The following is a 16,314-nucleotide window of genomic DNA, read 5'->3' as shown; positions in this document are numbered from 1 at the left end:
AATCACTTCTTTTAAAACCTTAGTCTTATTCTTCTGTTAGCTCTAGTCAGATACTAGATGGCTGGTAGCTATGATTGACACTATGAAATATTTTACTGAGTATCCTCTTGATGGTTAACACAGAAGTGATAAACACATTTCAGATGTTTATCTCTTTTCAAATTGACTCCCAATTAATCTCACAGTTCTATAATGATGTGTGAAGTCAAAGTTACAACAATGATAAAATATAACTTTTAATAAAGTTATGAAATATTCTCATTCAATAGTATACAAAATGCAAGGATCACCAGAACAATGCATAAAAATAAGAGTGTCCAATAGGGATATAAAAATGGGAGAAAATTGAATCTACAAATATATCTCTACATTTTACTTTTTCAAGTAAACACATGGCTCATATGACACAGCAAATTATTTATAGTCCTTTTTTATCTGTATGTTACAAAGCAATATTGAGGGCATGAATAGAAAACAGCCTAAATCATTGACAAAAATCAATAAAAAAAACCAACCAAATGAATTTTTCAGATGATAATAATGACAAATCCCTGTGTAGCAGGTTCTATCATAGTGTAAGAAATAGATCTTCAGACTGTTGAGTTAAGTGAATCACCTATTTTATGGTCATAGTTGCATTTGCAATTGATAATGTAATCTTGTTGGATAACCTGTAAATATCTTATTCATCTCTCAGTATAAAAATGGAGCAGCGCCCTATTGTATGAGAGAACCATGTTTCCTAAGAGTAACAGAAGTGACTGTAACAGATCAAAACACCACTAAAGTTCTGGACCTTTCTAAAATATGTCAGAAAACAAAAGAGGACATAACCAATATTCAAAGTTTAAAAAAAAACTGTTTCATTGTCATGTGTTTTTCCCTTTTCCTTATTCATACAGTTTCAGGAAAGATCGAAATCAAAGTCTCTTTTCAGAGTCATCCTGACTTCAAGCGTTTCAGTTTCCTGGATATAGGATGCTTTAGCGCTGTTGCGTTCCACAGGCTGGGGAAAGTTTACTATCAGCTTCCTACAAAGGAGGCAAGATAAAACAAAATGAGATCAGAATGAACTTCCTAGAGTAATATACCATGTTCAATAAGGCTGTGTGTGTGTGTGTGTGTGACCAAGATGCTTGACTTTCCTGCAAAAGTATTTAGACAATATAAATACCAAATAAAATATACCTATATAACACAGATCATGTATCAGTTTGGATCCTTATACTTCTAAGCAGGCAAGCCACATGTGGTGCATGCATACCTATGTGGAAGCAGGAAGATTCCCAAGTTCAAGACCAGTGTAGGCAACAATGAGAATCCCAGGTTACCCTGGGCTGCATAGTAAGATCCTGTTCCATTTTAAAAAATCCAAATAGTTGTTTTGAATGAGTCTCCCTCTTTCTCTAAATTGACCTTGTTCTGCATTGTATAACATCTCAGGTTATGCCTCTAGTGTAGAACTAGAACCATGCCTCTTTAAGTTTGTTCGGCTAATCTGGTATCAGTCTAATTTATATGTAGGTAGAATGCAGACAGCTGAAACAATTCTGAAATTGGGGTGGTTCTTTAACACTTCTGCTAACACCACTTTAGGGTGAACCGCTACTACATATGTAGACTTTAAATACTTGGCCTGGAATGATTTCAATGCCAGATCAATGGAAATATTTCTTTCATTTTGCTTCTGGTTCTTAATACTGCACACTGACAAATTCGTTGCGATGGATTGCTTGGTTTATCCTGCTGTTTATGGCTCAGCTGTGTGCTTTTAAATGTGTCACTGCGATAAGCCAACCATAATCCTGTCATAGTGGTAGGAATCTGAAGTATGCCAAGGGCCATAGCACGCTGATACCTGAAGAAAGTGAAACATGTGAACCACTTATTGCCTTCGCGTTCTCAGTAGACAGGGCTTAAGTGTGCATGTGTGGATGTGTATTCGTGTTTCTCTGTATGTGCACATGCAAGGGAGTGCATGTGGAGAGCAGAAGGTGGCATCAAGAGTCTTCCTCAACTGCTCTTCATCTTTTGTTCTGAGACAGGGCTCCCACTGAGCCAGAGAGCAGCACTCCCCCGTGCCCCGGTTCAGTTCTTGTCTCCAGGCTCCCGGCCTGCTTGTGTTCTTGCTCTGGCTTTACTCAAGGGTGGACTATGACCCGAAAACTGCACAAATGAAACAAGCCCTTCCTCCACAAGCCGCTTTGCGTCAAGGTTTCATCACAGCAACAGAAAGCAAACTCAGATGGTAGATATGTTATTCTTCACGTGTCCACGTTATTTAGATAATTTAACATATAAATAGAGTACACAAACGACCTAATTCAGGCCAGGTTCTAGGTGGAAAGGTGCCTCTGTGAGAGACTTTCATTTAGTGAGTTCTGGGGGATAGCTGGAATGATGGCGAAGCTAGAACAGCTGCCTCAAGATTGATGGAGACAGTGAGAACTGCCAGAGAAACGGAAATTAACTGCACGGGGTGTGGATATGCATGGATTTTAGCAGGCATGAAAATACCACGGAAGGCTGACTGTTCACTTAACCAACTTTCCTTACAAAGGTTGTACGAAGAATAAATGTGTATAAAAATATTGCATAAAGCTTAACTGCTCTGTGGAGTGATGGTAAGAATAGTGAATCTAATTTTTGTAAGATGGGATGTGAGAATACTTTTTAAAATTATTATTTTATTTTATTACTTAAAAAATACCTATCCAAATTCCCACTTCCTCCCCTCCTCCCACTTCCCTCCCACTCCCTCCACACACCCTCCCCACCACCCCTTCCAATTGTAAGAGAGGGCAAGGCACCATGCCCTGTGGGAAGTCAAAGGCCCTCCCCACTACATCCAGGTTGAGCAAGGTATACATTCAAAGAGAATAGGATCCCAAAAAGCCAGTACATGCAGTAGAGACAAATCCCAGTGCCATTGTCATTGACCCCTCAGTCTGCCCCAATTGTCAGCCACATTCAGAGGGACTAGTCTGATCCCATGCTCGTTCAGATATGAGAACAAGGAAAGAGATTTCTTGACGGAGGAAGCCATTTTGGGGTTAGCAAGAAACCTGGCTCTAGAAAAATTCCCAAGAATCCACATGGATGACCCCAGCTAATACCCTGGGAATGAACTAGAATACCTTTTTAAGTGGGGGGAATGCTCAGAAGAATGTTTAGCTAAATATTCATCTGTAGATCATTTTGTGTTAAATGAATTTTCTGCAGAAATAAAGAATAGTCTTTTTGTAGACCACCCTTTTTTAAAAATCTTCTCAAAGCCCTAAGCTCAACAAAAGAAAATTGTAGATATTGATAATAAAGGACAGGAATGTTCCAGGAACTGCCTGCTTCCTAAGCCTAGAGAGAAAAGGTGATGAGTTCTAGAGAAAGGGCCACAGCAATCGCCAATATGTATTCACTGCTGCAATCCACATGGGAATGGAGCAAATCAGTGAGACACTTAGATACTTCTTCAAATATGCACCAGAGTCCAATAATGTCCTTTCAAAAGAGTGAGTTTTGAGAGTCAGGACTCGTTTATCTATGCTTCAGGTGAAATATTTTGTAAGGCTATTCCTGAATGTGTTGTCTGAGGAACATGATTTGAACTGACAGAATGAGAAGACTATGATTTTGTGGATTTTGAAAAAAAATGAACAGTCCTCAAATTTTAATCTTAAAGGCCTACTAACTTCCAAAAGTTTAAAGATGGCACGTCCCTTCTACAACCACTGCACCCAATTTCCCATTAGTATGTAAGCAAAGCTTACAGCTTAGCACTTCCAGCTAGTTTTTTCCCTGATAGATAAAACTATATTAGAATGTCAAGGATTATTTTTCAATGGTGTCAGGCCATACCCAGTATGCAGTTGCAAAATATAAAAGCTAGATATTTCCAAACATTTTTGGATTAATCACAGTCCTGTGCATACTAAGCAAGCACTTTATCCCATAGTTAGAGCCTAGCCCCCAAATTCACTTGATTGTGCAGATGAAAATATCTGAATTCTCAACAAACACCTCACTCTTCTTAGGACTTTAAGGTTGATGAAAACTAGTTTTAAAAAACAATATTCTAATATTCTAATTAATGACTCGTTAATTTGATAATATTCTACTTCAATTCTATGCTTTACTTACTTTTTAGGAGTGCGAAGATCAAGCAGAGTTTCTTGGATATCAATTTGAATTTCAGAAGGGTTTGTATCAGGCAGTTTAATTTTCACCTAAGATAAAATAAGAAAATACTACCATTTTGGAAAGCAGTTACTTTTGAAAGCATAAGACTATATAAAGAACAGAGAAATAATATTTGCTAAGAGGAAATGCCAACTGTGTGCCAGGCTATGTGGTTTCCTTTTATTGACCTTAATAAACAGAAGTTATTAGCTCCATTTTAGTCATGGAGAGACAGAGTAGTTCATCGAGGAGATAAAGGGCAGGCATCGGTAATGTGACTAAACATCTTCTGACTCACTAGACTTGTAGAGATCTCTGGACACCTTTATATGAGTAGGACTCACATAAATGTAGAAAATGTCATGTTAAGTGTAGGTTGGTCATGCCAATTTGCAATCTCTTGATAAAAATACCCATACCACATTTTCTAGGGAAGTATTGGCCTCCAGAAAAGTTAAGTGAACAAAAGAAAAATAATACTATAACTATCTCCTAAGAAGGACTTCCTACTAGTTTAGCAAGATTGCACTTACAAATGTTTCATCACATTTACTATAGGCCCAGTAGTCAGCAGCATTTCCACTTCTGGTTATAGATCCAAAAGGCCACTTGTGGCTACATATTGAGTTGAGAAAAGCCTGAGCTACATGAGACCTTGCCTCAAAACAACAGCAATGACAAAAAGGAAAAAAGAAGAAAAAAAGAAAAAAAACATATTCAAAATTTTGTACATGGTTTTGTTCATAATAGCAGCATTCAACATAGTCAAAATGTATCAACAACCAAAATATGCGTCCATTGATGAATGGATAAAGGAAGTATAACATGTACACACAGTGGAATATTATTGAGCTGAAGAAAAGGACAGAGTACATTAAATATTTTTAAATGTGTATGAGTGTTCTGTCTGCATGTATGTCTGTGCACCACATTATACCCAGTGCCTGGTGGTCAGAAGAAGGCATCAATCTCTTGGGACTGGAGTTACAGGCAGTTGCAAGCCGCCATGTAGGTACTGGGACTAAAACCCAGGCCTTCTGCCAAAGCCACCAGTGCTCTTTACTGCTGTGCCATCTCTCTAGCCAAAGTACATTTTATTGATAAATCCTGAAAACATTATGCTGAAGGAAAGAAGCCAAGCATTAAAAGGTGCGTTGTGTAGGATTTTATTTATATAGCACGTTCAGCCTAGGCCAATCCAGAGGTAGAAATTGGACTGGAGTTTGATAGAGGCTGGGGAATGGAGAAAAGTATCTGCTAAATGTGTGTGAGATTTCCTTTTATGTATAAGAAAATAATTTGGAAAATAGATATTAGTGGTGATTATACAGCACTCTGAATAACTAAGCCTCACCAATGATTAATGTATATTTTACCACAAAATTGCACTTCTCTAATTTACATCTCTCTTAGTTAGGGTTTTTATTGCTGTAATAAAATGCCATGATCATAAACAACTTGGGGAAGAACGGGTTTATTTCATTTTAGAGCTTTTAGTCCATTATCCTCCAGGCAGGAACCTGGAGGCAGGAACTGATGCAGAAGTTATAGAGGAAGGCTGCTACTGGCTTGGTCCCCATGAACTGCTATTCATATGCATCCCAGGACCACCCGCCCAAAGATGTCACCACCCACTGCGATCTGGGCCCTCCTACATCAATCCTAAATTTTTAAAAAATGCACAGTAGGCTTGTCCAAGGGCCAATCTGGTGGGAACATTTTCTCAATTGAGGTTACCTTTTCAAAAATGACTCCAGCTTGTGTCAAAGTGACATAAATTAGCCAGCAGAACTCATTTTGTGATGGGAGTTAACATTATGATATATAAAATAAAAGTGGAAGGACATATAGTATCTATAAACAAAAGAATAAAAAAATAAAATCCAAAGTTCAGGTAAATTATAAAGCTTTTTAAAAGATGAACTTGATGACCTGACATTTTAGTTATTTGGATAGTCCAATTGTTGGAATGGCCAGGGTAAAAGCAAGGTTTAAGGGAAATGCATATGAAATAATGTGACATACTGGAATTTCCTCCTAAAATGCTCAATGCACACAACGTATTTCCGTAGCATAAGGTATGTGGATCAATATATGCTTCTGAATTTATTAAATCTGTACTTAAGTATGATGATAGATAGCAATCTAGAGGGGATAGTGTTTAAGTACTTACTGTGGTTAAATTTTTGTTCAAACAGTTGCCTTCTAAAATACATTTCAGAAATTAAATCTTCATAATTAGAGATGCCCTAATTGAAATAAATAGCACATTTTTTCACAGAAGCAGTTATAGGCACTCTGACTCAAAATAAATGAGCATTAGATAGGACCAAAGTCCCATTTCTGCTGAAATAACCTTCCAGTCAGATAGTCAATTTGAGATGCCCTTTAATGTCTCATACTCACCAAATAGATCAAGGGATAGAACTATTTGTTTCTTAACTTTGAAATTATTTAAAAGTAAAATAGTATTTCATAACGATTGAAAGGATAATTGAGAAGAAAGACCGATGATGTATGTGAAATTTAGATAGAATTCCTAGGCAGAACTTCAAAGTGGTTATTATAATAATCTGTGCTTCCAGTGAAAGATAATTCAAAGAAGCAGCTCACTAATTTTTCCTCTTAAGAAAATTAAAAGTGTCTGCTACAATATTTCAAAGGAGGGACAAGAGAAAAGACAGATTAGGTGGGATGGTGCACACCAATCTCTAACAAGATAAGGATTCCATGGGGATCTAACAGTAAATCCCCTCTTGAAACTGGAAGGACTTGTACTCGTCACATGGATCAAGGGATACAATGGGTTCTTTACTTTGAACTGTTTAGTTCTTTAAAGGAAAAAATTATCTCTTGTAATCTTAGCAGAAACCCCTCCTGAAACATGAGTCAGACTTTTTAATAATTGGTACTGTCAATGAATACTTGGAAAACAGTTGACCTCTGATTGTGAGAAAGGCTTTCTTTGTTAAAAATTTCCACGTCCAGGATACCACTGACCAAACAAAGAAATTTAGATCCTTTCTTTTACATAGCTTACAAATTGAATTCATTTAAGGATGACTACACAAACAAGATCTGAACAATGACATTATCAATAGAGATGCTAATGCTCAAGGGGGCAAAATACCATGAGATTCCACCCACAAGACAAGGATCTACAAGCAATTAATGACTGCTGAGAAGAGATCCAGTCCCTAAACAGGAATGAGCCCCCTAATTAATTACCCAATGCAAAAACGTTCAGTCCTAAAATCATATACATACAGGAAACAAAAATGAACTTAGCAGGTTGTGTGTGTGTGTGTGTGTGTGTGTGTGTGTACATATATAATAAAAGAGGCTAACAACTTGAGGGGGAACATAGGAGGGGTTAGAGGGGTAAAAAAGGGGGAAAGTGATGTAATTCTATTTCAATTAAAATGCATTAAAAATAATTTTATCCCATGCTTTTTCAGTCACTCTCTGAACATGGCGGACAATGAGAGCTGCTGAGAAGCCAAGGACAATGGCACTGGGTTTTGTTTTGTTTTTTTTTATTTTTTATTTTTTTTTTATTTTTTATTTTTTTAATGGCACTGGGTTTTGATCCTACTTCATGTTCTGGCTCTGTGGGAGCCTAGTCTGTTTGGATGCTCACCTTCCTAGATATGGACGGAGGGGGGAGGACCTTGGACTTTCCACAGGGCAGGGAACCCTGACTGCTCTTCAGACTGGAGAGGGAGAGGGAGAGGAGTGGGAGGAGGGGGAGGGAGATGGGAGGCTGGGAGGAGGTGGAAATTTTTTTTCAATAAAAAAATAAATAAAAAGTAATTTTAGAATATTTTATATATAACTTGGCTAGCCTATAATATTTACTGAAATTTCAGTAAAGCTTAATATATACAGATGGTTTCATGTTGGTATTTTGAAAACTATTCTAAATTAATTCAAGGGCTGTAGATATCATAAAATAATTCTATTTGTCAGAAGTATAGACACTATTCCTGATTCATTTGAGTCTTTTAAAAAGTTGAAATTGAATTTCACTATAAAACAAAACAACATCAGGAAACTGTGATAAGAGAGACTTGTGTAGATTTTATTTTGAATAGCTTCAACAATTTAATTTCCTACTGTTGAACTATGGAAACACATGAGATTTTTTTTTCATGCAACCCCAGTAATATATAACCTCTTGAACAACAGTAATCTGTAGGAAAATGAAAAAACAAAAATGATGGTCCATACCTTGCATTTACATAAACATTCATCTTTAAAGAGTAAATATATAGAGGCATGGATTCTCTACAACAAGCGCACAAAATCAATAAGACAGAGTTTTAATTAATGTAAGTTTTCTATAATGTCATTAGCTTTTTAAACAGTTCAGTACTATATTGCCAGGCCTTCCTTTTCTTCTTTAAATATGTCCCAGAAATATGACTCCTCTCCTATCGTAGGAGTCAAGAGGAAGCTCAGATCTAGGTGTGGTGAGGCAGCCTGTACCTCCAGCAGTTGGAAGACAGGCAGGGAGATTGTTAGTTCAAGGCCAGACTACGAAACATAGTGAGACACTGCTTACAAAACCAAAAACTAAACTTAGCTCATCTACAGGCACCCAACATTCTCCTAAACAGTACACCACTATCTGTCCTGCTACAGACCAAACCAAGGCCATTATGCTTTTAACGCCATTTTCCCACAACAATAAGAAGTTTCACTGTTTATAACATAATAATTAGCATAAGGATATTCATAGCTCTTCTGCTGCTGTTTTCTACACTTCACCGATTCCTTGCTTGTCTTCTGTTAGATACACTGGAACACACAGTGCCTCACTCCTTCCTCATTGCTTACCTCCTTGAATAGCTTCTTTGTTTTCTGTCTAAATGAAATCTGTACCTCCACTGAGGGCACTGCTTCCCTCATAGTCTTTTCAACTGGTTCTGGGTTTTGTTTGTGTCTTCCATCTCCTTTATATTACTGTCTGTCCCTTCTCTTTCAGTAAAAACATTTCATGTCCTACATCATGCCAAGTGACAAAATCCAGACACAAAAATGAAAGGGTCTGTCTTACATGCACAATCTTTTAAAAAGGAAATGCATAGACAGAGAGAGAATAGTGGCTACCAGAGATAGGGGAATGTAACATCTTGGTAACAGAGTTCAAACTTTCAAGAATGTAAGATAAATAAACCCAGAGACTTGAAATACAGCATGAAGACTATAATTAAGGTTATGCTGTCTAATAAAAAATTTCTGAGATTCAACTTTAGGTATCCTTTACAAATGCCCACGAAAGGCAACATATGAAATGATGTATATATAAAGTGACATGATTTTACTGACCATTTCATTATGTATATGGATATAAAACTGTTTGGTACATCTCAGGAAATTATATTTAAAATTTCCACATCTTTATACTCTACTGTCCATTACTGCTTATATTCAAATCTCCCATCTATTTCCAGGATGCTACTGATTTCACTGAGAATAGTTCCTTACTCTTTATATTATTTCTAACATCATCTCATATCTTAAATATTAGTGATCCAAATTTTCACTCCAATGATTTTTTATATTCAAATTTCATTTCTTCAACTCCTTTAAATCTTTTCTTAAATACTACTGTCTTATGAGAGGCTTCTGCTGACTGTACTACAACAGCTCTAATTAAGGAAATAGCCATCAATTGTTATTGTGTGCATACATGTGTCTATACATACATTCTTAAATATAACCAGTTTAGTCTATATAATGTTATTTGTCTGTATGATTTCCAGGCTGAGTGTTGGCAATGGACAACCAGTTTGGTGTGCCCTTTCCCAGGGAGCATCACTTCTCCCACTCCCGGCTGTATTCAGCTGCCTGGAGTTCTTTGTGAAGGGCTGTGGCCCTGTGGGTTTGTTCCCACCACACCCACGTGTTGCTGGAGTCAGCCTTGCTCAGATCCCAGATGAGAGATCATGCTGGTAAGACTTTATGAGCATAGCTTCTGATGTTCCTAGGACACATAATCTCACAGGAAACTCCTTTATCCTCAGGATCTTACAATCTTTCCAGCCCCTCTTCTAGAGTGTGGCAGGGAGGGCATGTGGAAGGATTTGGGGGGAGGGGAAGGAGGGGGAAACATTGTAATTAAATTAAAAAGTCTCAAAAAAAACCAAGGTGGGTGGATAATCGCTAGAAATGATCTGCTACTATTGCATAATATAATCCTAGGGGTATTAATTGATACAACAAATAGGAAAGAAATAGGTGGTAAAATTATTGAAAAGTAGGAAATAAACTTGCTATGTGAAAGAACATTCCAGATGGAATAACATAACTTGGCATACTAAAGGATTACAACCATATGGCTAGAGTGAGTAGAAAATAATGAACAAAGAAGTAAATGCAACCCAAGATGAAACTAAAAGAAGGTAAGACTGAGATCATATAGAGCACACAGACCAGCATAAAGGCATTTGGACTCTGTTCTAAGTGCAATAGGAAGGCATTTAGGGGCCTACGTAAAGAAAGGTGTGATCTAATTTTGTATATTTGTTTGCTATCTTTTATAAGAAAAAAAATATTGCTATATAGTTCATCCCAGCCTCAAATTTACTCTGTAGCCTAAGCTGACCTGGGACTTACAATTCCCAATCCCCCTACAAAGTACAGGGACTGTGTACTCCTTCAGGATCTTTTACATTGTGTGTCAAAAGGCTACAGCTGAAGCACAGAGAGGAGTCCGAGAAAAAGCAAAGCGGACCAGGCAAGAATTGCTGGTACTTTGGAACACAAAATCAATTGCAATGGTGGTGAAAATTAGAGGAATTTAGAATATATTTTGAAAGTACAACAAATAAGACTTGCTGCTGGGTTGACTTGAAATATCAAAGAAAGGGGAATGAGAGCGGAGCTGGGTTTTCAGCTTGAGCCTCCTATGTGCTAGGCAAGTGCTCTTATCTCTTAGCTATAGTATCCCTAGTAAATAATGTTGCCGTGAGAAAGTTTAATGAGAAAGATGTTCAAAGGAAACAATTATGAGGTTTTTTTTATGGACATGTTGAGTTTCTGTCACCTACTAAAAAAGTGGGAAGTAAGCCAAGGGACTGAACTGAAAGAGAACAGATAAAGGGGAAAGGATGTCAAAGCTCAAAGGAACTGCAAACAGTGATATGGGAGCAAAGGAGAGAGGGCTGAATAGTGACGTGGGAAGAAAACCAGGAGGTAGGTCATTAACGGAAGCAGGACAAACTGCGTCTCAAAGAGGGAAAGGTCAACAGAATGGAATTCTGCTGAGTTGTCACCGTGTATCTGCAGACTCTCTCCCACCAACTTATTTCCTGAGCAGAGTATCATCATGGGGACTCAGAGCAAACTTGTAGTGATCCTTCTGTCTCTGTCTCCTGAGTGCTGCTGGAATTACAAGCAAGCACCATCACACTCAGACTGACCCTTTCTAACCAGGGTCTTGAAAGTAGAAAGAAGCTATCTGGACGTGTTTGTATAGGGAAATTCTTTAGTTTTCAAGATTATCCTTTAGTGGTTGCTAAGGAGGGAACTCGGCGCCCGGCATGTTCTCATGTACTACATGTCTCAGTTGTAGCTACACACTCTTGATTGACCCTCTTAAAGGCAGAAGTTAATGATCCCTGGCCCCTGAGTACAAAATGATAGTAAGTGAAAATGCATCTATCTATGCTTTCCTAGATATACCTTAAGGTCTTAAAACTAGGACTACATTTTAATGTTTGTTCATTAGATCCAGCGACAAGCAATAGGAAAAAAATAGATGTCAATAAAAGACTAGATAGTTGTCACCAGCTTAAAAGCATACTGAAAACTCTACTCTACAATGTTCTCCAAGTTCCATGTATTCCCTCTCTCTTCTCTACTAAACTTCCTTAAAGAATAGTATTTATAGGCTGGGAAATGGTGGCACATGCCTTGCATCCCAGCGCTCAGAAGGCGGAGGCAGGCAGATCTCTGTGAGTTTGAGCCAGTCTGGTCTACAGAGTGAATTTGAAAACAGGCGTGGCTGTTACATAAGAGAAACCCTGTCTCAAACAAAAAACAAGACAAAGAACAGTATTTATTTTGGTGTCTTTACTTGCTCTCTTCCTCAGGTCTGCTCAATTCATCACCCCAAAGCTGCTGTCTGCCAAAAACCAACAATCAGTTCTTTTTATTTTTTTCTCACACTGATTTTATTTTTTTGAGACTCATACATGAGTCCTATATTTACATAATTTCTACCCCATCTTCTCCACCTCTAGAACTTCCTGTATCTCCCATTCCCTCTCAAATTCATGAGCTTTTCTTTAGTTATTACTTATACAACATCTACACGCATGTATGTGTATGTCTATAAAGCTAGTCTGCTGAGTTAATTGGCTATTTCTCATATGCATATGTATTCAGGAATGGCCACGTCTTTATTTTTATTAATTGTTACCTACAGTATATTTTGATCATATTCTTTTCTCTATCCCAAATCCCCCCAGATCCCCACCACCTCCCTACCTACCCAACTTCATGGGCTTGACTCGGCTGTCTCTTTCAAGAATAAAACCCTCAAAGCAAAAATCACAACAAACAAACACTCAAACAAACTCTTCCAAGTACCTGAGACTCAATAGGATATGGGCCCCTGGGGAAAATTTACTCTTATTATTCCACTGACTTCTAATGGCATACCCATAGATCAGGGAACTGTTCAACCTTCATCAGAGAAGTTTCTTTTTGCAGTAGCTAAGAATTAACACAGACACCCACAACTAGACAACGTGCAGAGACAGATACTCAGAAGCACTCAGTCAGGGATCTGTGTGAAAGAGGAGGAGGAAAGATTATAAGAGCCAGAGGTGGTGGATGACCACAAGGAAACAACATCTTCCAGACACAATGGGCATGATACACATACGAACTCAGAGAATTTAACAGCACAATAGAGGAGATCCACGTATGAACTCACAGAGACTACAATAGCACAACAGAGCTGATACACTTATGAACTCACAGACACTGTAATTAGCACAACAGAGGCAATATACATATGAACTCAAGAGAATGTAGCAGCACACACAAGGCCTGCATAGCTTCAAAACACACAAAATCCTAGCATGGAGAAGAGGAAGAGACACAAAGTTCCGCCCTTAACCAGGAGGCTACTTGCAGTCAGTACCTGCTGGCAAAGGGAAAAATCAGTTTTCTCCAATAGAGTGTCACTTGGTGTATAAACCACACTCCAAGGCAGGTCACCTGCCAGAAGTAGTTGGCCAACCCCTCTTGTTTTTATTTTTGTGAGTTTTTTTATTTTGTTTTGGTTTGGCGGACCATTTCTTACCTGACAAATCTAGTGTTATTCCCTGATATTCTGAGCATGATTTAATCCTTCTTTATTTCTTTAAAATTATCTTAACTTACATATTAAAATGTACACATTGGGCTGAGGAGATGGCTTGGTGGGCAAAGGGCTTGGTATGAACCTGAGTTCCAATCCCTAGAACACATGCAGCAGATCTGTATGTCTTTAATCACAAAGCTTCTGCCTCAAGATCGGAGAGAAAGACAAGAGACTAGGCAGCAGCATAGACTCCTGCCACAAGTGAAGTGGAGGGTGAGGACCAACACACGAGGTTGCCTTCTGATCTTCACATGTGGACTATGGACCCCACACCTCCTTGCCCATTGTATGCACAGCACCCACGTACAAATCATTCGCACGAATATTTAGAAATTATTCATATATTAATGAGGTACAACATGATGTTTTAATATATTTATCCAGTATGTGATGTTTAAATCAAGTTAGCCCTATCTTTCTCCCCCAACACATATCCTTTCTTTATTGTGAAACACTGGAACTCCTTTCTCTTAGCCTTCTGAAATGTATACTACATAATTACTGGGCTTCTTCCTCCTGTATAACTATAATTTACTGCCCAGTAACCAACCTTTCCCCATTCTTCTTCCCCTCCACTCTCTCCCACCTCTGGTAAATGACCATTCTATTCTTTACAGTAAAATTGCTTATATTCTGTGTGTCTTCCTTTGTTCATTCCCTCCTTAAGAATTGCTGTTTTTCCAGTTATGAAACTGCTTGTCTGTAATCAAATGTTTCTGCCAGTTCTGGCTCAACAATTATGGAGCATGTGATTTTGGTCATTTGATGAAACCACATCAAAATGGCACCATTGAAATGTAAAATTACTGATGATTTCTATTACTAGGTAATATGTATAAGACATTTTGCACCATTATTCTATTCATGATTTTAAGCCCTTTTGTAGTTATTATGTATCTCACTATGAAAGGCTTTTTTATAATAATATTTGTAATTTTTAACATTATAAATATATATTACTTTCATAATCAAATATATTAAGTCAACACAATAACATTAGCTTTTAAGAAGATATTTGTTATCCTCTCCCACCACCACCACCATTATAAACTAATGTTACAATATTAACTATAAATGTATGTGTGTTACTGAGAGAACTATTAGAAATTTAATTGGAGGTTTACTGTGCTGCCTCAAGCTGATAATAAGGAATCCTATTACAGCTCAAATATCTTTTTTCCTGACACATGGCTTGATATGTAACCCATCAAACAAGGTCAGCATAATCAGGAAGCTTAGCAAAACAAGACAAAATAGGTGTCTGTCCTCTAGAATTTTAAATGGAAAAAAAGATAATCAACTTCATTCCTAAGTATCTAAATCTATTTATTTACTAGAAGTAAATTAATATGACTGTTTTAACCTTAAGATACGAATCAGGATTCAAGAAACACACTATTCAAGAAGCACGTGAATTCTTGGTGAACTGATTAGAAAGATTGACAGCTTTTTGAAACAAATACATGCGATAAACATGTGACTTCCAGATGTTGTGTCTTCCAGATGCTGACTGCCTTCCAGACCATGCCTGAATCCCTTCCTGCTCTCAGAGAGGTTCAAGGATGGGAAGAAGACTCGTAGCTCACGCTTCAAAGAAATGACCATCAAAAACAAAACAACAACAAAAAACCCAACAAAGCTTGTTTGTTGGGTCACACGAGATTGTTTCCTTATCAATATAGATCCTTCAGAAGTATAAGTCGAAAAGAATTATGCACCAATTCTAATTTAAAAGAAGTATTAAACTACCTGCAGGCTACCTTTCCCCTCTCTTGGAACAAACTGTGAATCATTTAGCAGAGTAACTGTAGTCCCATTCAGTTTTGGACATTAAATATGGAGATGATTGACAATGGGAATTTGCTGATCAAAATCCCCAATGCACCCACCAGCTTCCTGACACAAATCATCCTTTGCAGAGGTCAGACTATCTCCCTACACATCTCAGATACCCATACTTCTTTTCTTCTGCTAGGCTCCTCACTTGTCAACCACAGTGCCTCTGTCAAGTCCCCTTCTTTCTTCCCTTGTTTCAATGATGGATATTCTTCCTCTCTTATCATCCTTCTATCTCAAATTATATACCACTGTCTGAGGCTCACTCCACTGATCTAGTTCACCTTGGTTTTCAATACTAAAACTGGAGTAAGAATTTATGATGTGGGAGTGTCATATATCAATCTGTTGATTTCATTGGTTAAGCAATAAAGAAACTGCCTAGGCCCCTTGATAGGCCAACCCTTAGGTGGGTGGAGTAAACAGAACAGAAGGCTGGGAGAAAGAAGCTGAGTCAAGGAGTCGCCATGATTCTCCCACTCCAGGCAGACGCAGGTTAAGATCATTCCTGGTAAACCAGCTCGTGGACTAAACAGATTATGAGAAATGGGCTAGTCCAGGTGCGAGAGTTAGCCGAGAAAAGGCTAGATATAATGGGCCAAGCGGTGTTTAAATGAATACAGTTTGTGTGTTGTTATTTCGGGGCATAAGCTAGAGCTAGCCATGTGGGCGGCCGGGTGCTGGGGATGCAGCCCCGCGGCTCTTATTACAACAAATTTATGTGTCTGAATTCTCAAATTGCTCAGCTTCATTCTAAGGGCCTCTTATGCCTCCAATTGGCCCCATTCCTGCAAGTTTCATAATCTCTCAAATCCCCCCATAGTGTGTGTGTGTATGTATGTGTGTGTCTGTATGTATATATGTGTGTGTCTGTATGTATATATGTGTGTGTGTGTGCAAGTTAAAAATCACACCTACTTTAT

At 38.0% G+C, this 16,314-nt stretch overlaps 1 protein-coding gene across 1 annotated transcript in view; it reads right to left on the bottom strand.

The window, feature by feature from the left end:
• Window positions 1–214: 214 nt before the first annotated feature.
• The window catches only part of Dnaaf6 (dynein axonemal assembly factor 6), a 43,364-nt gene continuing 27,264 nt past the window's right edge, over window positions 215–16,314 (bottom strand). The window contains exons 6-7 of the mRNA XM_075957652.1: window positions 4,138–4,223; window positions 215–1,031 (exon numbers count right to left, since the gene is read on the bottom strand). Coding sequence (XP_075813767.1) covers window positions 905–1,031; window positions 4,138–4,223 — 213 coding nt within the window. The 3' untranslated portion in view covers window positions 215–904. The remainder of the gene's footprint in view (window positions 1,032–4,137; window positions 4,224–16,314) is intronic.

This window comes from Microtus pennsylvanicus, chromosome X (assembly GCF_037038515.1).
Source record: "Microtus pennsylvanicus isolate mMicPen1 chromosome X, mMicPen1.hap1, whole genome shotgun sequence".
In the NCBI taxonomy this organism is placed as follows: Eukaryota; Metazoa; Chordata; class Mammalia; order Rodentia; family Cricetidae; genus Microtus; species Microtus pennsylvanicus.
This window is presented reverse-complemented; position numbering and strand designations above follow the sequence as displayed.